The sequence below is a fragment of the Phalangium opilio genome, unplaced genomic scaffold (assembly GCF_054372755.1).
Source record: "Phalangium opilio isolate 3A_F unplaced genomic scaffold, DU_Popi_V2 ptg000017l_1, whole genome shotgun sequence".
NCBI lineage: Eukaryota > Metazoa > Arthropoda > Arachnida > Opiliones > Phalangiidae > Phalangium > Phalangium opilio.
In genome coordinates this window covers 338,632-361,645 of record NW_028324151.1, presented here as the reverse complement: position 1 = coordinate 361,645, position 23,014 = coordinate 338,632, and the positions used below count along the sequence as shown (strand labels likewise).

At 41.8% G+C, this 23,014-nt stretch overlaps 6 protein-coding genes across 11 annotated transcripts; 3 read left to right on the top strand and 3 right to left on the bottom strand.

Moving 5' to 3' along the window:
• Positions 1-23: 23 nt before the first annotated feature.
• LOC149702105 (SH3 domain-binding glutamic acid-rich-like protein 2) lies at positions 24-2,728 on the top strand. The gene is made up of 5 exons (XM_089865878.1): positions 24-194; positions 391-573; positions 642-740; positions 796-1,427; positions 1,734-2,728. Exons 1-4 carry the CDS (start codon positions 150-152, stop codon positions 1,036-1,038), a joined length of 570 nt encoding a protein of 189 aa, XP_089722004.1. The 5' UTR covers positions 24-149; the 3' UTR covers positions 1,039-1,427; positions 1,734-2,728.
• On the bottom strand, positions 2,063-12,280 carry LOC149702104 (uncharacterized). Its single transcript, XM_089865855.1, has 21 exons — positions 12,143-12,280; positions 10,803-10,909; positions 10,531-10,739; positions 10,354-10,464; positions 10,202-10,286; positions 10,061-10,128; positions 9,933-9,992; positions 9,734-9,864; positions 9,535-9,664; positions 9,332-9,448; positions 9,120-9,254; positions 8,850-9,039; positions 8,664-8,779; positions 8,346-8,566; positions 8,166-8,259; positions 4,720-7,800; positions 4,457-4,650; positions 4,293-4,390; positions 4,017-4,218; positions 3,612-3,931; positions 2,063-3,018 (listed from the first exon to the last, which is right to left on the bottom strand). Exons 1-21 carry the CDS (start codon positions 12,208-12,210, stop codon positions 2,975-2,977), a joined length of 5,781 nt encoding a protein of 1,926 aa, XP_089721981.1. The 5' UTR covers positions 12,211-12,280; the 3' UTR covers positions 2,063-2,974.
• A 111-nt stretch (positions 12,281-12,391) lies between these two features.
• On the top strand, positions 12,392-14,514 carry LOC149702103 (mitotic spindle assembly checkpoint protein MAD2B-like). The gene is made up of 7 exons (XM_089865872.1): positions 12,392-12,581; positions 13,064-13,188; positions 13,655-13,830; positions 13,915-14,009; positions 14,076-14,155; positions 14,213-14,317; positions 14,391-14,514. The coding sequence occupies exons 1-7, from the start codon at positions 12,392-12,394 to the stop codon at positions 14,424-14,426; spliced, it is 807 nt and encodes a 268-aa protein (XP_089721998.1). The 3' UTR covers positions 14,427-14,514.
• Positions 14,515-14,547: 33 nt separating this feature from the next.
• On the bottom strand, positions 14,548-16,511 carry LOC149702102 (caspase-7-like). The gene is made up of 6 exons (XM_089865867.1): positions 16,243-16,511; positions 15,839-16,118; positions 15,687-15,763; positions 15,456-15,623; positions 15,146-15,362; positions 14,548-15,072 (listed from the first exon to the last, which is right to left on the bottom strand). The coding sequence occupies exons 1-6, from the start codon at positions 16,372-16,374 to the stop codon at positions 14,690-14,692; spliced, it is 1,257 nt and encodes a 418-aa protein (XP_089721993.1). The 5' UTR covers positions 16,375-16,511; the 3' UTR covers positions 14,548-14,689.
• A 100-nt stretch (positions 16,512-16,611) lies between these two features.
• Positions 16,612-20,413, bottom strand: LOC149702101 (putative fatty acyl-CoA reductase CG5065). 4 transcript variants are annotated; one of them, XM_089865859.1, is made up of 13 exons: positions 20,294-20,413; positions 20,003-20,216; positions 18,943-19,049; positions 18,685-18,813; positions 18,431-18,606; positions 18,189-18,368; positions 17,952-18,129; positions 17,803-17,847; positions 17,618-17,736; positions 17,308-17,553; positions 17,109-17,238; positions 16,909-17,042; positions 16,612-16,836 (listed from the first exon to the last, which is right to left on the bottom strand). In XM_089865859.1, exons 3-13 carry the CDS (start codon positions 19,024-19,026, stop codon positions 16,731-16,733), a joined length of 1,527 nt encoding a protein of 508 aa, XP_089721985.1. In that variant the 5' UTR covers positions 19,027-19,049; positions 20,003-20,216; positions 20,294-20,413; the 3' UTR covers positions 16,612-16,730. The 4 variants fall into 4 exon arrangements, with proteins under 4 accessions (XP_089721985.1, XP_089721988.1, XP_089721986.1 ...); XM_089865862.1 differs by having other exon boundaries at positions 20,098-20,216; XM_089865860.1 differs by having other exon boundaries at positions 18,943-19,111; positions 20,003-20,342.
• A 143-nt stretch (positions 20,414-20,556) lies between these two features.
• On the top strand, positions 20,557-22,995 carry LOC149702100 (uncharacterized). 3 transcript variants are annotated; one of them, XM_089865875.1, is made up of 8 exons: positions 20,557-21,495; positions 21,560-21,651; positions 21,709-21,835; positions 21,993-22,114; positions 22,180-22,281; positions 22,342-22,461; positions 22,547-22,698; positions 22,772-22,995. In XM_089865875.1, exons 2-8 carry the CDS (start codon positions 21,568-21,570, stop codon positions 22,809-22,811), a joined length of 747 nt encoding a protein of 248 aa, XP_089722001.1. In that variant the 5' UTR covers positions 20,557-21,495; positions 21,560-21,567; the 3' UTR covers positions 22,812-22,995. The 3 variants fall into 3 exon arrangements, with proteins under 3 accessions (XP_089722001.1, XP_089722002.1, XP_089722000.1); XM_089865876.1 differs by having other exon boundaries at positions 20,558-20,760; positions 21,381-21,651; XM_089865874.1 differs by having other exon boundaries at positions 20,558-21,233; positions 21,381-21,651.
• Positions 22,996-23,014: the final 19 nt, after the last annotated feature.

Sequence of the window (23,014 nt, the reverse complement as noted above, 5' to 3'; positions counted from 1 at the left end):
TGCTCCATGGGAGCGCTCCGAGAGCAGTAAGTGGAATTCGCTATAAAATGGATACGAGTGGATTTTGAACCAGGAAGTTGATCTCGAAAATTAAAGTTTTTTCCCGTAGTACTTAGTAGAATTAATTAAAACGAAAGTAAACGTCAAAAATGGTTGTCAAAATATATATTTCGGGTATTTCCGCTAGCCAAGAGGTAATTAAATACTTTTAATTACTCGATTAAGTTACCAATAAGAACTTAAGCCTCGGTCGAGCCTTTTAATGCCTCCTATTTCCCCATCAGTCATCAAATTTCGCTTAGCTGCGCGAAATAAATTTAGTAAATTCATCCAGGCCGAGCTGACTGATATATTTTGGCCTAAAATTGGCCTATTTCCTCTTTAAATTAGATTCGTAAGAAGCAGCAAAGAGTGCTGTTCATTTTGGAGTCATTAAAGATTGAACACGAAGTTGTAGATATCACGGAACCGGGGAAAGAGGATGTAAAGAATTTCATGAGAGAAGAATGTTCAAAACGGGGAAAAAACAACGCCTTGCCACCTCAATTGTTCATAGATGATAACTATCTGGGGGTAAGAAGCAAAACCTACTTGTTCATACGATCAAAATAAAAATAAATAAATTTTCAAACTCATTAAAGGATTACAGTGACTTTGAAAATGCAACGGAGGATGATAAACTGATGACCTTTTTCCAACTACCCGAGAGAACTTTCTCAAAGGACAAGAATGGAGACACGGTAAGAGATACCCCCCCCCCCCCTTGCCAAATTGTAATGAATTTAATCTTTATAGCACACTGCGGGGGAAACAGCGGAGGATGAAAACAAAGGTGAGAATTTAATCAATGGCATAATTAGTGATCTGGAAAACGCGCAGGAAGAACAAGAAGAAGCTCAAGAGCAAGAAGAAGATGAGGAAGTAAAAGAGGATGAGACAAATGAAGAGGAAGTAAAAAAGGAAGAAGAAAAAGAGGAGGAGGAAGAAGAAGAAGAAGAAGAAGAGGAGGAGGAGGAGGAGGAGGAAGATGATGATTAAGAAGATGAAATTGAATCTGGCAGACTTTAATTACTAATTTATTTGACTTTCCCAACTGGACAATGATTCTTCCACAGAGAACCGTACCTACTTTATTGGGCTCCCATAGCTTTTTAAGATTTTAATTAACACAGATTAAGATTCTAATTAGGATAGAGAATAAAGAAATTAAGTTAGAATATGAGGATTATTAAATAAATTAATTTCAAAAGGAACAAAAGAATAATAATATCAAGATTGAGAAATATGTACATAAAAGGCTAAGCATTAATTATTGTTTGCAAAATGAAAACCCAATTTGAAAATAAAATCAAGGTCCAACAAGGAATGATTGTAGATTGGCAGCGGATATTAATATTATAGGTCAACCATTGCCAATCTAAATGAGGGTAGGGTTTATTCAAATTAAAGTCTTCCTTAACACTAAACTAGATCAGCATGTAACAGGGAATGATAATGAAGAATAACTAACATTAGACAGAATAATGGACTTGCAACTCTTTAGAAGGGAAACCCCCCTGATAAAAACTATGTTTGTGACAGAGAACATGTTCTTTTTTGCAATGCAACTCCTGTATGAATTTTACTAACTAACCATCAATAGTTTGTGTATTTTGAACAAGTGTTTGTTTGTTTATTTGTTTACTGTATTTATTTGCATTATTAATTTCTCTCCCGTTTTTGTTTATTTTCAGCGTGAATTGGTTACTTGTAAGGCTTAACAACCAACGTGGATCTGCTCTTTCTAAACTGCCTGCTGATTTTCTTAACAACAAATTTGACGTAGACGCTCGTAATTTGGGGGGAAGGGGAGGGGGGTGACAGGCGTTGCCATGAATGATCCTTAAAAGGCTTAAACTCGCCCGTCAATTGACTTGTTAACAATCAGAACACGCACGCATTTGGTGGTCAAACCCAACTAAGGCATTTTTGTTTCACCCTTACTTTGTTTCCTAAACTAATCTTAATGTTAATTAGAATTAACATTTCTTCTAGAGATTGTTATTAAATTTCCTTATTTCAATTTATTTTTTTTTTTGGGATGATTAAAAAATTAATTATATTTTGCACGAATTTGTAAATAATTAACGCGAATTAATTAATTAATGTTAACGCCTTAATTACAATTAAGTCTTAGTTTTTAAGTATTTTTTCCACCCCCCAAAAGAGTTTAATTCTGGTCATATTATTAAAAACCCCTGAACTAAAAAAAGCCTAAACTTCATTCATTTCTGGGTAATTTTTGTTTTTAATTAATCTCACTTAGTTTTTTAATTAATTTAAATACTTGTCCTACACTTAAGAAAATAATGAACAAATTTTTTCAAGCCAAAACTAAAAAAAAACTTAATAATTATGGGCACCCTCTAAGGCCAAAGGTTAAAAGGGTGTTAAGCCTAAAATAAATTTAAATCTTAAAATGACCCTTTGACCCTTAGTTTTGCATTGGATGTCAAGTAGTGCCTTTGTCTACGTATTAATGAATTAATTTGCGAGTCATTTCGATTAAATGGTGCGATTAACTTTAATTTTATTTTTATTGGAATTGATTTGAATTAACAAATAAAAAGAGGGGGCGGGGCTAATTTGAAAATTAAATAATACGGGATATGTTTGTGGTTTGTTCAAATATATATTTTTTTTTTTGGTTTTGAAAATGATAATAAAGCTTGCCAATTTTTATACCTTATTAACGTTTCCCTAATTAATATTAATTAATTAGGCCTATTTTAATTATATAAATTTCTAATTGAAATACATACTAATTAATAATTCCCCCAAATCCCTTTCCTCTAGGGAGCTGATAAACTAATGTTAAATAAATAATAAACGCAATTAATTAACATAAAAACAAATAATAAACGCAATTAATTAACATAAAAACAAAGAAATAAAAAACGCGATAATTAAAAATGAAATGAAATTAATTTAAAACCTATTGAGTGGGGCATTCGTTAGCACTCTTTTTGGGAGACATCTCTGTTAGTAGATCAAAAAAAATTAGACAAAATATGAATTAGAATAATAAGGCCTTTACATGACGTGACTAGTCTTTGAGAGGCTTGGCTCAAGAACAACCCAATGTTTTTAGCCACATCGCGTGATGGGTTTCTAAGGCCGGTGGGGGGGGGGGATGGATGATGGGTCGTTTCTTAGTCAGTTGGCTTCCCACTGCCCCACTAAGCTGACGCTTATGGCATTCACGCGTGTCTGTGGTCAGACTGAAGGTGACAATTGGGAGGGAGAGACTGGTTTCCACGTGTGTGGGAAAATCTAAGTACGGGGGGGGGGGGGGGCTCCGACACCGGTAGTAGCTAGTAGGAGGGGATTGTGTCAAAATGCTTTTGTTCGGATTCCAAGAATTCCCTCCCGGTGGTCCTACTCCGAGAAAAGGTTAGGCGCGCCTTGGAATGTGTTAAGGGACCGTCGCTGGTTCAAAGGTGGGGGGGGGGGGGGACGATATGATATGGCTACTTACTACTATTACTTTGGGTTGCTGGCAAACCAAGCCAAGCCAAGCCAAGAAGACTAGACTAGCAACTAGATAAGAACATTTTTATTCATGAACTTACCATTTGGCAGCGTCGATAGAGTGAAATCAAACTCATTATCTGGGATGGTTGTGAATTTCTTGGTGGGGGTCGTGGGTGGTTCCGCGAAGGAAGCCGGGATGAAATCGGCGATTGATTTTGGCGATGGCTCGAGGGCTTCGCCCACCAACAATGGCGACTGATTCTTCCCTTTGAGAAAATGGTCCGAGTTGGGGTCATCTTCCTTCAAAGTGGTGGTGGTGGTGGTGGTGGCTCGAGTTGTCTTGGCGAGGGAATCTCCGCTACTTTCGCTACTGGTCGATATATTTTCCTTATCATTTGTGGAAGAGAGATGACTCAATCTGGAAGAAGTCAGTTATGGCGCCTTTATTAAGGCTGACTTAGAGGTCACGAGAGGCCAGGGTTGAACCCAACGAATGAACGAACCTCTTTTTCAACTCCTTGTATTTATTCCTCAAGAGAGTGTTTTCCTCCTCGATTTTCTTGCAATGTTTGTGAAGTTCGTAGAGTTGGCGTTGAGCTTCGAAGACTTGCAGCGAACCAATATTGCTCTCGACGTTGCAGACTACTTTCGAGGCGTCGCCTTTCATCGTGACCGAGGAGCCTGGTTCTTCCCTGTCGCGGCGGACTGCGTGTTCAAAGGTTAGTATTAAAACGTTGGAGAATAATCGCGTGGTTAATGAATGAAGGCGATTAACTAACTGGTTTCGTCCAAGGCGGTCTGATTTTTCCTCAATTGATTCGTCAAGTGGTAGATTTTCTCCTCGTATTGTTTGCGATCTCGTTTCAAGCTTTCGCATCTAGAATTTGAACCTTTAAACTTAACGGACTTTGTCGATCGTAGTCATTAAAGGGGAGGAATTAACCTTTTAATCTCGTTGGCCAGTTTGGTCTCGGCCTTGTATCTCTTGGCGCGTTCTTCCGATAGTTTCGATGACAAAATTTCAACTTCCTTAACTCTACTTTCATCATCATGATCGAGATGGCTCGACGCGGCGGCTTTCTCGCTTATTTTCGAGTCAAGTTTCGATAGCTTATCGTTTAAGCTGACGTTTTCATTCTAAGTAAAGAGGAAATGCGGGTTTTACATTTAGCGGAAGGCTTATAGTCGCCATGAATCGAGACTAACCGTCAAATCTCGAATGTGTTGCTTCAGGCTTTCGATATTAGCTTCTAATTCGCGAATTTCCTCGCATCGTTTCGCCATTTCTTCGGAATCGGCGAGTTGTTGTTGATTCGTATCTTCCCAAAATTCGGCAAACTTTAATTTTTCCTCTTCCAGTTGGAACTTTAATTCTTCCACCAACTGATCTTTGTCGCTGGTTTCGTTTTGAGGCGTCGTTGTTGCGCTCGAAGCCTCTTTGTCGTTCAATTTTTGGATTTTGTCTCGCAGTTGACTGATCACTTGGTCATCCCGCAATTTTTCTTCGCTCAAGACGTCGACTCTGACTTCGTAGCATTCGATTTCGTATTTCAGGCTTTCGCACTTTTCTATCGTTTCGACAAGTTTTTCCTCCGATTGTATTTTCATCTGTCGTTCTTGTTCTAGTTGAGACGACGCTTCGCAAAGTTCTTCGTCAGACTGTCGTTTCAATTGGCGTACTTGCTCTAGTTGAGACGACAGTTCGCGAAGTTCTTCGTCAGATTGATGTTTCAGTTGTTGAAGGGCTTCAAGTTCGGTCAAAGTTGTGGCGAGTTTCTCCTCAGATTGCTCAAACAACCGTTGCAGATCTTGAAGTTGCGACGACTTTTCATTAAGTTCATCGTCTGACTGCCGCTTCAACCTTTGTAACTCTTCGAGTTGAGACAAAGTCGTAATAAGTTTTTCCTCCGATTCTAAGTTCAATCGTCGCGCTTCTTCAAGTTGCGACAAAGTTGTGGCAAGTTTTTCCTCGGATTGCTCAATCAAGCGTCGCAGTTCTTGAAGTTGCAATGACACTTGGCAAAGTTCTTCGTCAGACTTTAATTTTAATCGTTGTAGCTTGTCGAGTTGCGACAAAGTCGTGGCAAGTTTTTCCTCCAAATGTAAGTTCAACCGTCGCTGTTCTTCAAGTTCCGACGACTTTTCATTAAGTTCGTCGTCAGACTGTCGTTTCATTTCTTGAAGTTGGTCAAGTTCGGACAAAGTTACGACAAGTTTTTCCTCCGATTCCACGTTCAATAGTCGCGCTTCTTCAAGTTGCGAAGTGAGTTCGTCAGACTGTTGTTTCAATTGTCGAAGTTGATCAAGTTCGGACAAAGTTGCGGCAAGTTTTTCCTCGATTTTAATTTTAAACTGTCGTAGTTCTTCCAGTTCGGACGTTTCAACAAGTTCTTGGTCGGACTGTTGTTTAGACTGTCGTAATTCGTCTAGTAACGGCAATGTTTCGGCCAGTTCACGCTCCAACATTTCCTTGGACTTGTTTATTACTTCAAGTTGGGACAAGGTTTCTAAGAGCCTGCTTTCGCGCTCTTCGTTTAACCGGCGAAGTTCATCGAGTTCCCTCAAGGTTTCGCCCAGTTTTCCCTCCGATAGCGAGTGCGACTGACGCAGTTCTCCAAGTTGAAAGGACATTTCGCGACGTTCTTCGTCGGAGGATTTCAATTCTTCTAGTTGGGCCAACGTGACGGCGAGTTCTCGGTCAGCCTGTAGCTTCGATTGTGTCAGCGCGTCAAGCCGCGACAATGTTTCGGCCAGTTTAATTTCGCTCGTCTCGAGTTCACAGAGCCGCGACGTCAATTCGCGAACTTTTTCATCTCCTCGCTCCTTCTCGAGTTTTAACTCCCGGAGCTGAGCCGACTTTTCGCTTAATTGGTGATCGGATCTTTCCTTGGCGATTTCGAGTTCATTGAGCCGCGACGTCATTTCGCGCAGTTTTTCGTTCAATTGATCCTTGCCAACTGACAATTTCTCAACTTCATTTTCCAAGTTGGCAACTTTATCGGATTCCAGCTGTAGTTGATCTCGATGAAGTTCCAGTTCCTGGGCCCGTTTTCCCAACTCCTCTTTGGCCCGGGACTGTCGTTCCAGCTCCAAACTCAACTGATCAATCCGTTCCCTCCACTCGGTTTCATTTTGCGTCTCAACTCTTGATTTGGTAACGTTTTCCAATTGGCTTTCCAAATCTCGCGTCTGTTCCTCCAAGAATTCGATCGTGGCCCGAAATTCGTCGCGAGCTTTTTCGTTTTGTCGCAATTCGTCTTCGAGTTTGGTCATGGCCGCCAGACACGATTCGTTTTCGGCTTGGAGTTCGGCCACCCTCGTCTCGAGTTGCCTTTTGGCTTCAGAGGCGTTTTCCACTTGGCTATTTAAGGCGGAAAGGCGATTTCGCGACTCGGTCATCTCAATTTCAAATTGCTCCTTAGCACGCAGACTCTCTTTACTAATCGAATTTCGCTTCGACTCCAGTTCGTTTTCCAAATTGGAAACGGTTTGTCGCAATTCGTCACAAATTGATTGGCGCCTATCAATCTCGGACTGAAGTTCTTCCACCATTTTTTCAAATTTGTTTTTCGAATCCAAGGCATTTTCTAGTCGGCTATTCGAGTCAAGGAGGCGTTCCTCTAGTTGCCCGATTTTTGACTCCAATTCGGACTCTTTCACAATAAAAGTTTCGTTCCGCGTGACCAGAAGATCCACTTTGGATTTTTCCAAATCGGACACAGTTTGGCGCAACTCTTGGCAAACTAATTCGCGCTTTTCCAACTCCGTCTGAAGTTCGGCCACTATTTTTTCAAATTCGCCAATTTTCGACTCTAATTCGGACTCCTTCAAAATCAAAGTTTCGTTCCGCGTGGCCAGAAGATCCAGTTTGGATTTTTCCAAACAGGAAATGGTGGCGGCGTCTTTCGAGTGGTCAAGGACGCGGCTGTCGTCAAAGTTCAAAAGTAATTCCGTGGAGGATGGAACGAACTCGTTGGAAATCTCCTCCAGGGGATCATCGGTTTGAGTGGACTGGTCAGTTGGCGTCGTCATGGTGGTTAGTGGTGGACGCGATTCGTCCAAATCTTTCCGTAATTGGGAACAAAGTCGACGTTCTTCCTCAAACTTTTGTTCGAAAAGTTGTTTGAAAATTCGCGTTTGTTCAAAATCTTTTTCCAGAGAGACTTTCGATTTTTCCAACTCGGAGTGTTGAAGTTTCAAGCGCGAAATTTCGATTTCTAAATTTTCTCGCGTTACATTCGAGTCTTTCAGTTGACTTTCGAGATTGGCGATTCGCGATTCGAGCGCCTTCAACAATTAATATTCGTTTATTTTAAACTGGGCGGCGGGCACTCCGGCGCTCAAAAACACTCGCCCACAATAATAATTTACACTCTGGGTTGCCACAATTTCAAATTCCCCATGATTCCCCCCCCCCCCCCGACTATTTAATTTTTTTAGGCCAAAAGCAGAAGCTAGTTGTCAATCTTAAGAATATTACTTGGTAAACTGGTCAACTCTAAGAAATTACGTTCTATAAACAGTATTCAACAAGATTGATCGCGATTTGAATGAGACACCCAAACTAAAATTAAATTGGTGGGGGCCGTGCTGTGGGTGGCAACCCCCTTCCCCCCCCCGGGACGACAAAAAGATCAAAGGAATGGACTTACCCGAACTTTGCAGTTTGTTTCATCCGTAACAAATTCCTCAATTTTCTCTTCCACCATCGAAAAGGAAAGAATTTCGCGCGAAAGTTTCTCCTCTCTATTAAAATTAAATAAATAAATAAACTAATTTAAATGATTGCCATTAAATTAATTAACATTATTTAAAGGAATGCGTGGACTTACAGTTGTTTGATTCTCGAATCTTTTTCTTGAATAATTTGATGAAACTTTTGGGCGTTGGGTTCGGTTCCCTGGGCTTTAACGGAGGTGGCTAACTCGGTGGTCAGTCGTTCCACTTGTAATTTTAAACCCTCGATTATTTCGTCTTTGGTTGGCGAGAAGTTTCTGACCAGTTCATCCTCGTCGAAACGAAATTCGTCGCTTTCGCGGAATGATTCCAAATCCTGCGACAAAATAAGAAAAAACAAAAGAAGACCGTCAAAGCCAGAATTGTACTTGACTAATTACTTTCGTAAATATAGTAATTAACTAATTAATTACCGCCGCATTAGAGGAGAAGTCGGTAGCCAGGGATGGCATCCTAAAGGTGACGCACTTGGATATTTTAGGACGCGTCGAGATGTTGGTCAAGTCGGGATTCGATTGGTTAAACGCGTCTACCAATTAAAAGAAAGGCCGGCAATTAAGAGAGACGCGATTTTAAACTGAGTGTCTTTGGTTACAGACCGATTGTTTGGTCAATGATGGACGAGGTCCTCCTTAAGGGAGGCGAGGCCCCCGCCTGCAAATTCAACTGGGAATGGGAATTTAATCTGCTGGACAAGTTGAAATTGGCGCTGACGACGCCGGGGGCGGCGCACCCCCCAAATCCTTTGATATGACCGCCCCACGTCTCCCTCCGTTGTTTTCTCATAATCTGGACAAATGGTCACTCACTCACTCTCGATCCAGATATTATTCAAACACGTCATCATCAATTAAGGTTATTAGACGTACCATTCTGGGTGTCAAACTAGAGACCAAAACGTTGGCTTTCAAATTCTTGGCCAATTGTTCCAGTTCTTGGATTCTTTTGTCCTTTCGTTCCAGCTCCTTTTCCACTTCTTCTTTGGCGCGATCGCTCTTTAAACACTGACCGGTCAAGAGAACGACAAAAGTTATCAGCAAAAAAAGAAAGAGTCGGACGTTGCGTGGTCAGTCTGACGCACCTTGAGTTCTTTCTCCAGTTCCTGGATCTTTCGTTTGTGACTTCGGAGTCGGGCTTGGTCACTCATCACTTCGTTCACTTTGGGTTTATTGCAAATGTCCTTGGCTCTTCGAGCGAACTAAACACCAAATGAAATGACCCACCCAACCCGAAGACGTTATTTTTAATTAAACGGGGGCGGGGGGGGGTGAAGGGACAACTGACCATGAGCGTCGATAATGTCTGGTCGACGGAGGTCGGGGTGGCGTTACAAATAATGGCGGTTCTGGCGTTGCCTCCCAAGGAATTCTGGAGAATTCGCGTCAACTTTGAGTTGCGATAAAACGCCGCTTTCCTAATGAATAAATACGGATTAAGTATGAACTAATTCATTAATACTTAACGAGTAGTTATAGTTAGTGACCCTTCGCTTAATGTTTTGATGACCGTTCCCAGACTCAAGAGAGACTGATTGATATGAACGCCTTCTTTGAAGGTTTGACCCGTCGTCCCCATTTGACCCGCTTTCTCCGATCCCGCCAAATCAACCAAATTCTACGAGAATGATTAATTAGAGTGGGATTCATTTTAATTAAGACGCGAAACGACGGTTTCCCTCTTACAAGATGAGAGACTTGGACGGCCCCCTCGTTGCCCGAATCGCAAAGTTTGCTCTCTATTATCTGTCAACCAAAAATGACGTCTAATCAATTTAATCGACATTAATGTGTTGTTAAAGTAATTAAAGTACCATTCTGAAAATGGCGTGAGATCTAGAACTGTATCGGTTCATGCAAGTTTCTCCAACTTGACGTTTCTCTAAAATTCATTTAAAACTAATTTAATCTTATTTCAACTCCAGACTTAAGTACTTAACTTAAGACGCGCGTACCCTGTCCTTGACGTAAAAGTTCTAATACATTTTCGGGAGTCGAAACCACCTCTTCCTTCAGCCCATCAACGTAAACCTCCCCAGTCTAAGTGCGAAACGAAATTAATTTTAATTATTCCCGAGTTTAATCCGAAATTTTCTTAATGACTGACGCTGGTTTCTTTGATTTTCAAATGCGTCGAGGAGTTGGCCAACAAATCGGAGATGACTTCGTTGTAAATCTCCATGTAGGAAACCCTCAACAAGTACTCGCGTTCGGGAACCTGACAATGGACATTAAACAAATGCTCGAGCGACGATGGTTAATGGAATATTCAAATGGTATTTACAGTTTCTATTAAACTGAAAATGTCGTTGATGGCTTGCAAGATAACGCCCGGCTCGATTCCGTCGCCACTCATGGTGAACGTTTTCCCGGACGAGGTTTGTCCGTAGGCGAAAATGGTCCCGTGCATACCGTTAAAGACCGAGTTGACGACGTCTTTGCACAACTCGTTATAAACGTCTAAGTTGCTTTCCACGTAGGAGAAGACTCGATCTGACAGAGTTTTATCGTCAAAAACGAGTTCCTCCCTCGCCTACCATCCAAGGGAGAACTTACCAAAAACATATTGCGTCCCGGGAATGAGGCAATCGTTCGAATCAATTTGATAAATCTCATTTGGCGGATTGACTTTCCAATTAACGGAAACGTTGCTGTTTTTCTCCCTACGCAAACGCAAACTTTAATAGTTAAAAGGGGGTTCCATGATCTAACCAGGTCGGAGGAGTTGTTACTGTTAAGAGTTAACGCTTAAAACACGAATTAGGTTGGGCTTGGTTAGGTTTGGTTTGGTTGGCTTGGCTTGGGTTTGATTTGGTTGGGTTGAGTAAGGTTGGGTTGAGTTGGGTTGGGTAAGGTTGGGTTGAGTTGGGTTGGGTAAGGTTGGGTTGAGTTGGGTTGGGTTGAGTTGGGTTGGGTAAGGTTGGGTTGAGTTGGGTTGGGTAAGGTTGGGTTGAGTTGGGTTGGGTAAGGTTGGGTTGAGTTGGGTTGGGTAAGGTTGGGTTGAGTTGGGTTGGGTAAGGTTGGGTTGAGTTGGGTAAGGTTGGGTTGAGTTGGGTAAGGTTGGGTTGAGTTGGGTAAGGTTGGGTTGAGTTGGGTAAGGTTGGGTTGAGTTGGGTAAGGTTGGGTTGAGTTGGGTAAGGTTGGGTTGAGTTGGGTAAGGTTGGGTTGAGTTGGGTAAGGTTGGGTTGAGTTGGGTAAGGTTGGGTTGAGTTGGGTAAGGTTGGGTTGAGTTGGGTTGGGTTGGGGATGGGTTAGGTTGAGTTGGGTTGGGTTAGGTTGGGTTGAGTTGGGGTTGGGTTAGGTTGAGTTGGGGTTGGGTTAGGTTGAGTTGGGTTATATTTTTAGATATTTGGTGGCTAGGAAGAAGGAACTGGTGCGGTTTTTATGGTCATGAAAATATCGATTAAAATAGTTTCCGCGACTTAAATGTAATTAATTATCATATAATTAACATCCAAGAAATGATATTTATTGGAAAAACTGTAGTTTGATTGTGCTAAGGGCTAAAGTAATGTTTTTCCGTAAAAACACACCCAATTTAGTAATATTTTGAAAAGGGGGGGAATTTATTCAGTTGATAAAACTTAATAATAACCAAAACAGGTGCGCATTTAGCCGCACGTCATAAAACCTTTTTGAATTTAGCGCGCGTTGTATTGAACACGAAGAACACTACGCCATCTATGGCTATAAAAAGGCGTTCTAAACGGCGGTGTACACAAATCACTAGTTGACTTTACCTTTGACTTTACAATATCAACTCCATGCAAATTATACAAATAAATAAAATGTACCCTAACCCCCCCCCCCATTGAACTAAGTTAACACAACAGTTGCCGGATTAAAATTAAAATTAGGCCCGATAAATAGACGTAATATCGTGCTGTAATCATTACCTTTCAATGAGAGGCCTGACTCTAACGGCAACTTTTATTTTATCTGATGCTGCTTGATCCGTGGACATTTTTGTGGCCGCCAAGACTGACCGCGCTAAACTCAATAATAATCTCAATTAAATATCAAAAATTCCGGACTAATTACTTAGCGCGAATGCGACGCGAAACGAAATGAGAAGCCAAATATCGGCAGCGCGGGCAGATGTGATTCAAACGTTCTGCTATAACTGATCAAAAAAATGTCAGCCAATGAGAGAGAGCCTCGGCCCGCCTGCCGATTTCTATTGGCTTTTTTTAGCAATCTGCCACCATGGAGCAATATTTACGCCGTGGAAAACGGCATGGCATTACCAAGCCCTCGCGGATGACAGTGCGTCGAGTGGAGAGAGCGGCCTCAAAAGTTTAACCGCGTATTTCGAAAAATTCAACTTGATAATAAGTAAGACAACATTCTTTAATTAACGAATTACGATTATAGAATAATTTTAAAACCACTTCCTAGCTAGACTAATAAAACGGAACAAAAAAGCGCGCGAAACTTTACACTCCTAATTAGCAAACATGAATTATAAAAATTATTTATTATCTAATCTTTTATCTCAAGATGAAAGATTAGATAATATGGTTCGATCTTTCGTCATCAACAACAAATTTTAAGGCTTAACTTCTATCGTATGTAAATGCAGTTTAATTTGTGTCTAGAAGACGACAACCTCCGCGGACCATCCCTGACCTAACCTAACCTAACCTTGGCGCCATCAGAGGCTCGCGGGACCTATCTTTTACTTCTGGTCATGGTACGGCGCCCGCGCGTCTCTGGTGGCGCCATTTAACCAAACCTTACCTAACACACCATGGGAGTTCAGGGTTGCTATCTTGTAGCCAAGTAATTTTGAATGGAACATTTTGTTCTGTTTGCAGTGAGTGGTCTGGCGGACATTCTGAGCGAATTCTTCGAAGTGACTTTTCACGGTATTCTTTATTACCGCAACTTGTACCCCGAAGCGGCCTTTCAACGCAAGAGAAAATATAAAATCCCCATCCAGGTAAATCGAAGATGGTGAAGAGTGGATATTGCCAATGTCCGTGGCTGTTAAGATGGTATTACCGCGACACGGTGACGCGACGCGTCATGTACTACATGATGTGGGTCATCCTGACACCCATCACCTTTCCCTTGTCGGTCATAGCCAGTATCGTTTTGTGGGACTCTAGCCTGATGTTTCTGGGATGCGGTTACTTTTTAGGCCTGATCACCGTCGTTCCCTTTGTCATGGGCATCGCCGACGCCCCCCTGGCCTCCTATTGCCCCAGATGCGGCAGAAACGTCAAAGATTAAAGGCGCCGACTATAAACGCGTCACGAGACCACGAACTAATTAAATCCTAGTATTTTATGTAATCAAAATGATAATTAAAACGATTCTTCTAAATATTTTCAAGCCTAAACTCTAAACTAGAGTTTCTTTATTCGCGTCGCTCTCTTAATTAACGTGAGCGTTCCTTTGTCCAGATTTGTTTCCACCCGGCCGTTGAGACTTACTTGAGTAGCGTGACGTCTTCCATTCGAAAGCTTTTGCTTAAACGTCAAGTGAAAAAAGTCTCCTTGACAGTGACCGCCGCCCAAGATGGACGACCTTTGGAACAATTCGTCTTCGATATTGACCAAATGGAAAACGAAATTCTAGGGTAATTACTAATTAGGGTGCAGCCGTCGACCCCACCCTTTTTAAAAAAGGGTCCAATTAAAACGCGGTGTGTGTTATTGCTCAGGGAAGCGGGTGTGACGCGCGACTTGGAATTGTCCTTCAGGGAAATCTGCCTCAAGATCAAAACTCTCCCGTCCCTACTGAAAGATAACCCAGATGGTAACTTAAAGTTAATCAACCTTATTAACCCCCGAATGACAGTCAATTATCGCCGCCAAATTATAGGAACCACGTTTACGATTCAAGCGCACGCTAACAAAGGAGTTTATGACCAATTAGTGTCCAGTTCCGACCCTCAGGATCTGGTAATTGGAATCAATAGGTCGCTAACTCCTTAATCTTTATAATCCTTTTGCTAAAAGGAATTTCCGTGGATCCGTCACGAAAGTGGGGAAGAGATGGCGGCGGCGACCTGGCGTGACGCGAAATTACTTCCGATAAAAGTCACCAATACCTTCCCTTTAACGGTAACCCTTCTTATCTTATCTCGTCAAAAACAAGCTGACAAGATAATTACTTACTTACCTTTTCCCCTTTCAGATGCAATTCTACGCCATCGAACGAACTAAAAACTAGGCCTACAAAATAGATGTATTGTTCCGAATCCCTTAAACTCTTTGATTGTTACACCTTTTTTTTTGGAAATAAACTTATGCTAACGTTATTCTTGTCTAGCCCGTTTCTTTAAATTTCGAAATTAAAACTTTAACAAAAGTTTAATGAATATTCGTACAAAAGTATTAAAATTTCAGCGCCGCCAATTTGATTAACTTTTAAACGTTATAAAAATAATTACCAGTTGAATATAATACTTAATGTCGCCACTTCGTCCTCCTCTCTCAGTCCATTTGATGTCCGGGGTTAAAGTAGAAGTTTTTCTTCCAACCGAGATATTTCCTTTCGGTAGCTTGGGTCCCGCCGTCCTCCGAACGGAACACGCGAATTTTCTCCTCGACTCGACTGAGAATAACGTTGAGTTCCGTGTCGCGCGCGTCTTTGATCAGCACATCGCACAAGGCCCGCCCATACCACGTTCCGTGGACTGGGCTGCGATTCGAGATGTATCCCTCGATGGTGGAATAAGACACCGCGATGTCGGTGACGCGGCTCATTCTGGAATCAACCGAGAAGGCGTTGAAGTTGGTCTCGGCGGCGCTCTGACCAGGGTTGAAAATCTTCGTGTCGGAAACGGTGGATTCGACGGTGATACCGTCGAATAACACTGAAACGAGTACGAAAGTACGTTGAATCATGGTTGAATGTTATTCAAAGTCGGAAGCCGTTTTGGTACCGACATCCTCTGCAGGCTTGAATGAAGAACAGTTTGGGTTTGTTGATTAAAGTGGGACAGTACTCGTTGGTAAAGGGCCGGTAAATGTCCTCGACGGGTACGGGGACACCGTCCGTCCCCAGAACACCCTTCTCCAAACCGTGAGACAAGATAATCACCACCAAAGCGTTGAAATTGGAATGGTCAGTTCGAGACAGGTCGGTCAACAGGTCCTTCATTTCCTGCCAATTGAATTTCGCCAATTACTTATTGCAATTGAAAGCAAAGTCTCCTCGCGGTTCATTTTGAAATATATAAACGAGTTCTGATCTAACCTGACTGCTTTGATTTCGTTTACGATCGACTTCGAAGTGTAATTGTCGGAAGACTTGATCCAATCCGTGGGCGTCCTTATCCGAACCAAACCTCTCGTCATTCCCTTGGAAGTTAACATTATTGATAATCAGACATATGCCGCGAACTCTCTTATTCATGATGTAACACTGCAAAATAGTAAAACGCCAGTAAAAATTTACGCGACTTTAGAGTTGCCGATGATGTCTTACGTCACGGTGGAAATAGGGACCATTGGTTCGAAGAGGCTCTAATAAACGGGGTAGTTCCACTTCGGGAATAGTGTTCCCTATGAAAAAATACATATATTCGCTATGAAAAAACACCTTTAGGGTCATTGGAAAGAGTTGTTAAAGATAATGACCTCTGCGTATTTGTGGAATGTCGTTTCTATTTGGTACCATGTTGGTATCACTTTGATCGGCTCTGTTAACGGGTACTTGATTGAGTGGAGGACCGGAAGGCGCCCTAACATCGTTTTCCATGGCCATTCCCGCTCTAACGTCATTGGGTCTAAGAAGCCTAACCGCGGCTAACTGATTCGTCATTTTCAGAATATTGATAAACTTTTCGAAAGCCTCTGGGCCGCGTTTCGGCAACTCTTCCAATAACTTGATCATACGATCAGTGACGTTGCGTTCGTGCTATACAAAATGCCCCAAACAGTAGGCCTATCGTTACGTTTATTCGTATTTAATCGTTGGCCTAATTAAAACTACAAGCGTCTTTGATTTTATACGTTAAACGTAAGTAAAACGTTTGACAAACTTTAATATGGTCCATGATGAGTTTCGTAAAGACCCCATGTTCAACCAATAAATCGTGTATTTCGTAAAATTGGATTAATTGAACTAAACTTTTTGTATTTGAAGATATCGCTTGCCTATCCGCTTCGTTCATTTTAATTACTTTCTAGTTATGGCTTTAATTATAAGTAAAAACCGTCAACAAATAACGGTACAGGATTTACCCATGGCAACGAGCGACTTTCTAGTTTCACTAAGCTTCTATCTACTTTCAGTTCACTTTAGCGCTTAGCAGACGACGAGGGCTGCAAATAAGTATAAAAACTGAAGAATGGTCCGTAGCGTAATTTAAATCGAAGAAGACCACGTGGATTACAAATGAAACTCGAGACAACTTTGGAATATTTATTAAAGCGTAATAATGTAAAAAATTAATGTTATTGTAGTCGCTTTACAATTGAAATGCGAGTAATACACATTGAATAAAGTTTGAGCATTTTGTTTCCGAAATTATATCCTATCAATGGCTTTTAAAGAATTGTAGATTGGCCAGATGACGGCGGTGGCAACGCCCACGGCCAGAAGAGAGTTGTAAGCGACCATACGCCAGAACAATCTGAGATGAAATAGCGAGATAAATATATTATCGTAGCGTTAAATCGTTCTAGGATTTTAAGACGAAGCTTACAGTCTCATTTTCTTCTTGGCTTTGATGGGATCATTTTTGGTTTTTTCATCCGGATAGAACATATCCCTGGCACTGTCGATCCAGATGAATAAATAATCCTTCCATTCGAAAGACGCGGGGTCAAAGTTGAAGACCTGGTGGTAAAAAAATGACGCGAGAGATTATTTAGGCTCGAGAATTTAGCTATTATTAACACTAACCCGTCGGTCTTCGCGCGTCAGCCGATCCTTGAGAGCGTGCACGTTGCGGTTTGTGAAATTGAACTCTCGTTCAATGAAAAACAACTTGTAGGGCAAAGCCGCGAAAAATCTTTGATACATTGAATAATATCTAAAAATGACGAAATAAAATTCGATTACGTTCGGCCGCGGAAATAAAAGAGTAAAGACTGAAAATCACTTGGGGTGCTTTCCGTGGATGATTCTTAGAAGGTCGATGAAAAGGGCCGGCAAGTAATGATGGCAGACTTTAGCGAAGTTGACCACGAAGAAATTGTTGCTGAAGATCATGAAGGGATAAGAGACGCAAAGGGTGCTGGGCTTTTCGTCGCGATAAGCCAAGCCATACTTCTGCATCTCGATGAACTTCAGCCCGTTATCGCAACCCGAGACGCAGTTGAAGACGGGCAACTCGTCGTCGCGATTCCTAGCGTGATAGTCGACGTTAGCATCGACAACGTCTCAAAGCGTAGGAAATAACGGCGACATACCGACTGAATTGAGTGGACCAGGCAGCCACGACGATCAAATTGCTGACCAGATCGGCGGGAATGAAGTCCATCTTGTTTTCCCAGTTCATTGGTAGACAATGGATTAATCCAAGACCAATCTGAATAGAGTATTAAATTAATTAGATTCGCTTTGAGGGCTTTCAACCTAAGAGACAAAAACTTACAGCGTGCATCGCGTTCAAAAATAAATTCTTGGAGTCACCCCAACCCTGCGTCACGAGAGAGAAAAAAATTAATTTCTCAAGAGGTCGCGTCAATTCAAAGTGACAATATCGAAAAAGATGACGGGGAAAATGGATTTGAACCATCTTACTGGCGAAGGTTCTTCTAAGGAACTGCCTATAATGGACGGTCGGACGATGACGATTGGCAATCCATTGGACTTTTGCTGCAAAAAGTTCTCGGCGCAGGCTTTCGAGAAAGTGTAAGTGTTGGGTCTCCCCTCCGAAATCGTTTCGAATAAGCTATCCAACGATTTCTCGCTCAAATTGCTGAAATGGAAAGGTGCTATGGCAAAATCAACTGCAACAACAGTAGCCGTCCAGCTTACTTGAAAGATTCTACGAGGAAATCGGGTGTAACGGGTACTGGATAGACAGTTTCTTCGATCAGCGGTTTCTGGCAATTCGAGTACGCTGTTGAGACGTAAACGAAGGCCAATTTCTCGTCAAAACCTTGAAATAGCTCGAGGACATTTTTCGTCCCGATGAAGTTGATGGCGAGGGCCTTTCTACAATAATTCGAGGGATTAGAGCGCGACACGCGACACGCTCTCAAGTAAAAAGAAGTTACTTGAGCGGTTCGTTGAACTTTGTGGTGGCGGCCGAATGGAAGACGATGGAAGCGTTTCGCCGTAACATCTCCCTGTCCGACTCGGACAATCCGAGTCCCTCTTGCGAGACATCTCCCCAGACGGCAACTACCTTGGACAGGGCTTCCGGTCTCTTCTCTCGAAGACGGTCGAAGACCTAAACGCGATCAGGCATCACAACCACCGTCCGTTATACGCGCGTCTTGCAATTAGGGTTGAAAATACGCCTTCATACCTTCGATTTGAGCAGATTTTTCAAGCGATCTTCACCCACTGGATCGGTGGCTCTGGAACCTTTGGGCCGAATTAGAACGTAGGCGTTCTTGACAAGAGGACACGAATAGAGAATTTTCTCCAAAAAGATCTAATCGAAATGAAAACATCTTTTAATCGAAGTACAATCAATGGTGGTCCATGGGTGGTCGAGCGATAACGCGTCACTCTATCGGTGAAGGGAAGATCACCCCGAGTTGAGAAAGGTTATAATTATTACCTTGGCGAGAAAGCCAGTTACCCCCGTGATGAATACTCCCTTGTTGTCGTAAAAATCTGGTACTCCTTGCCTCTGTCCGTCCATAGCGAAAGCGAGCGGAGCGATGACTAAGAAAGGTAAAGAGAGAGAGACAGACTATCCACTATCAGACACCGAGGAAAAAAAATGCCTAAAAATATTAAGCGTGCTTGAATATATTGAACCTCTATATATTGAACCACATTTTTGCGAAAGTCGCGAGGATGTACGTGACGAGATAACTAATTGACGCTAAAAGTTCGGTTAATTAATTAATAATTATTTATTTTATGGTTAATCGCCATTAAGAAACACATTAAGGTTCCACGTGGAGGTTTGTTACATGATATTTTTAGGAAAACGCCAGCCGCTTGGATTACTCGACGCTATTCTTAAGTTGAAATTTCGAAAAGAATTTTCATCATTTTGGAAATGTATCTTTTACCGCGTTTTCATCAACTGATTTCGACATTTTTACCACCGAGCGTTGACGCGTTTCAATATCGGCTTGGTTTTTGTATTAGGGGGGGGGGGCAGCGCCTGACCGAAGGCCTTACCTTAGACTATGGGAAGATTACGCCGAGTGTCCAGACGCTTTCTCTCTAAGTTCCCAATCGAAACTGAACTTGTAATATTTTTGGGAGAGAAAGAGATTATGGGAGAGGGTTCGAAACGCCTTGTAAAAAATGCAAACTACGTTTAAACGTAATTACTAATTTCGTCATACTTTTTTGCCAAAAGCGAAAACTCTTTTGTCTGTCAGAAGTCAATCATTCGACGTAAATAACTAAAGTTCCGCTTTAAATTCAACGTTAAAAGTAAAGGCTATCTTGAAGGAGAACTATGACGCGCGCGAGTTACGTCAGCTTCAACTTTCGAACACACATTTCTGAAATCTTTTTTTCCATTTTGAATATAATCATATAATAGATAATAATTAGAAAAAGCTCTAAAGGAGGAAATAACCTTGAAGACCTTAGGCGCTATTTTCTAGCAGCAACAGCCAACCGTAATTAAGTCAAATAAAAAAAACCTTCATTACCGATAATAAGATGGATGGGCGGCGTAATACGGCGTCTAACCTTTGACCCGCGATACTTCTTGATATCAACAAAGATATTAAAATTGGTACTTAACTGAAATTATACGTGCCGCGAAGGTCTTGGGAGCAATCTGATGATCACCTAGTCACTCGCGTACCAAGTAGCCAAAGAAAATACCGGGGCTCTGACTGATTCCTGGAGGATTACTCGGCTCTATGAAAATAATGGAATGTGGTTTTCCATTACACCGGTCATTTTGAAGCTGTTTATTGTTGGGACACCGATTTTACCCATTTCCGAAAAGTACCACTCCTCTATCTACCCGTCTCCCATTGTTAGCCCTGCCCGTCTTAAGAAACCAAGGTGTTGGACAATGAAACCCCATCTTAATTTTTCCAAGGTTGACAATTTCTTGTTAGACCAGCTCTCTATCGCGTATCCGACCCCTCGCTTTGAAAAAAAAATGTTTTGGGAAGCGATTGCAATCTAGTTTAGTCAAAGGTCTTTGTGAAGGGTAAAACCCGAGGGGCTCGTCACTACGCCTCCGTGGTGCTCATCCCTAGACGGGTTCCTCCCCTCCATCGTACAAATGGAAACTTTAAACCTCCCCCGGGGTTTTCAGGGGCGAACCCCCAGCAGCAGCCAGCGCGTGGCGCCGAAAACATTTAGGAAAACAAGATAGAGAGAGACACTGAATGTAATAAATCACTCAAGGTGGTGGTACCTGGTGCTATTCCCTTTAGTGGATGTTTACCAGGTAGATTTTTGAAAAGACGCTTTTCTAGTGGAAAAATACCCCTTTTTACAGAATGTAGCCCGAAATCTTATGTCGCAATGAAATATTAACTGCGAAAGTCGAGGGGGTGGGGAGAGGACTACTACTTCTCATCGACTATTCATTTGTGATTTTCTCTCGTGTTAGGAAATTCTTCCGCCAGACGTGACAATCATTTCAAAAAGCGGGAAGATTCCTAATTGGAATGCAAATTATATCCAGGATACCTTGAATTAACTTACTAGAAATAATTAGGATAGGGAATTTAAATATGGACCAAAAACGTTAGGAAGTTTGATTTCTCGGGTTGACGAAAACTGCAAGCGCGGTGTTCCGCCTTACAAGAAATAAGTATTTCTTGAAGAATCGACTTTGTTGATGACAAATCTTATCCTTAAAATCGCGTTACCATTTATAACGCTCTTTTGTAAGCCTTAAAAATATTATGGGAAAATGTAAGGAAATCATCTTTAAAAGATGTAGTTTGACGATCTGAAACTTGATTTAAGATTTAATTTATCATTGAGTCGCTTTCAATGTTTGCCTCCGCCGATTTATCAAAAAAAACCCCACTGTTTTTTTACACTCTTTCTCGAACAAAGGCGACTTAACGTGACGCAATACTCCAATTCCGAGTACATCCCACAAAGGGAAACTTCCGTTTTCCACTTCCCGGATGTATCATCCATATCGCGCGTACACGAGACGCGGACATTTGTAAGGCCGACGCGATCTATCTCGTTTAAAAGCGGCTGTCTTTCTTAATTTCAACTCATTTTAGACAGAACAATGTTGTCGTATTCCGTCATTTGCGTTTTGTTCCTTAGCTCATTTCAACTCTTAAACGCCTTCAATCAGACGGATAATTATTTCGTAGGTTTCGTTTAGTACACGTTGACGTTGGCTTTTAATTTTAAAGGTACATTTCAGGATGAATCGGAATACGTCGAAGAAGTTCGACGTCACATGCAAGAGGTCAGAGACCAATTTGGTGATGACCTGAAGGACACCTACGAGCGGGACATTACCGATTACATTCGTCGGCGCAAAAGATCGTGTACTTCGCTTTCCCACGCATAGTTTATCGGTACCAATACCTCGAAGTAGCTATAGTTGCCATTTTGAAAAGGATCTACTTCTAGGGATTGGGACCGATCAACGAGTCTCTGTTTCGCGACATAATAATCTGGCTAAAGACGAATTTCTTTTGGCAGTTGGCAAAGCTTGCGATTTGCCTAAGCAAATCGGTATTAACGACGCTTGCATGTGTCAATCGGGACCTCACAAAACCATGGTCGAGTTGGAAATGATCAACGGAGATATATCCGGCAACACCGTAAATCAAACGAAATTAAGATAAACTCGGGAAAGATTTAATTAATTAAATTAATTGGGGTATAGTTGCAAATGCCGAGGTGCATTTCCATCGACAGATGCAGCAGTTCTTGCTCTTCACCCACGCACAAATGCGTCGCCGTCGACAAAGAGATGGTCAAAGTACCGGTAAGTCCGCGTTGTCAAGTCGCGACCTTAAAAGGCTAATCCTGACTTTTAACCCGGAAGGTTTCCATTCTAAGTCCCACCCAAAACATGCAAGACGAATGCAGAGTCATCGAAATTGAAAAGCACAAGAAATGCGATTGCGTTTGCGCTCTCAGCGAAGCCAACTGTAAAGAGTTCGAAGTAATTGGTCTAACCCTAACCTTTTCTCTCGAGTATTTTAGCTAATTAGTTCCCCGGCGTTGTCTCTCTCTCGTTTCCGAATCAGATTTTTAACAAGAACACTTGCAAATGCGCCTGCAAGATTAATCCTAGCATGTGCGGACCCAAAATGAGACCGAATTACCGAGAATGCAGATGCGACTGCAAAAACAACAAAGAATGCTCCAGCGGTTCCCTTTTCAACACCGATACTTGCGAGTAAGTTAATTTTAATATCGGACACGCCCATTAATAGACCGAACAACTTAAACGTGGATTTTTTTCACCTCAGATGCGAGGAAGAAACTTACGAAGATTATAACAGCGTTTAAATTGCAGCCTTCTTAATAAAACGGGGCTTTCGTATTTGTTTGCCTCAAAATTCCTATCGGGGAAAAAAAGGGTGCTTTTCCGATAAAAATATTTTGGGACAAAACTTGCGCGAGAATCGCGTGTTGTAAATGCTGGAAAACATCTAGAAAAGAATAAAAAATTGATTGGAAAATTTAATAGAAATGTATTTTTCTGGTTACTA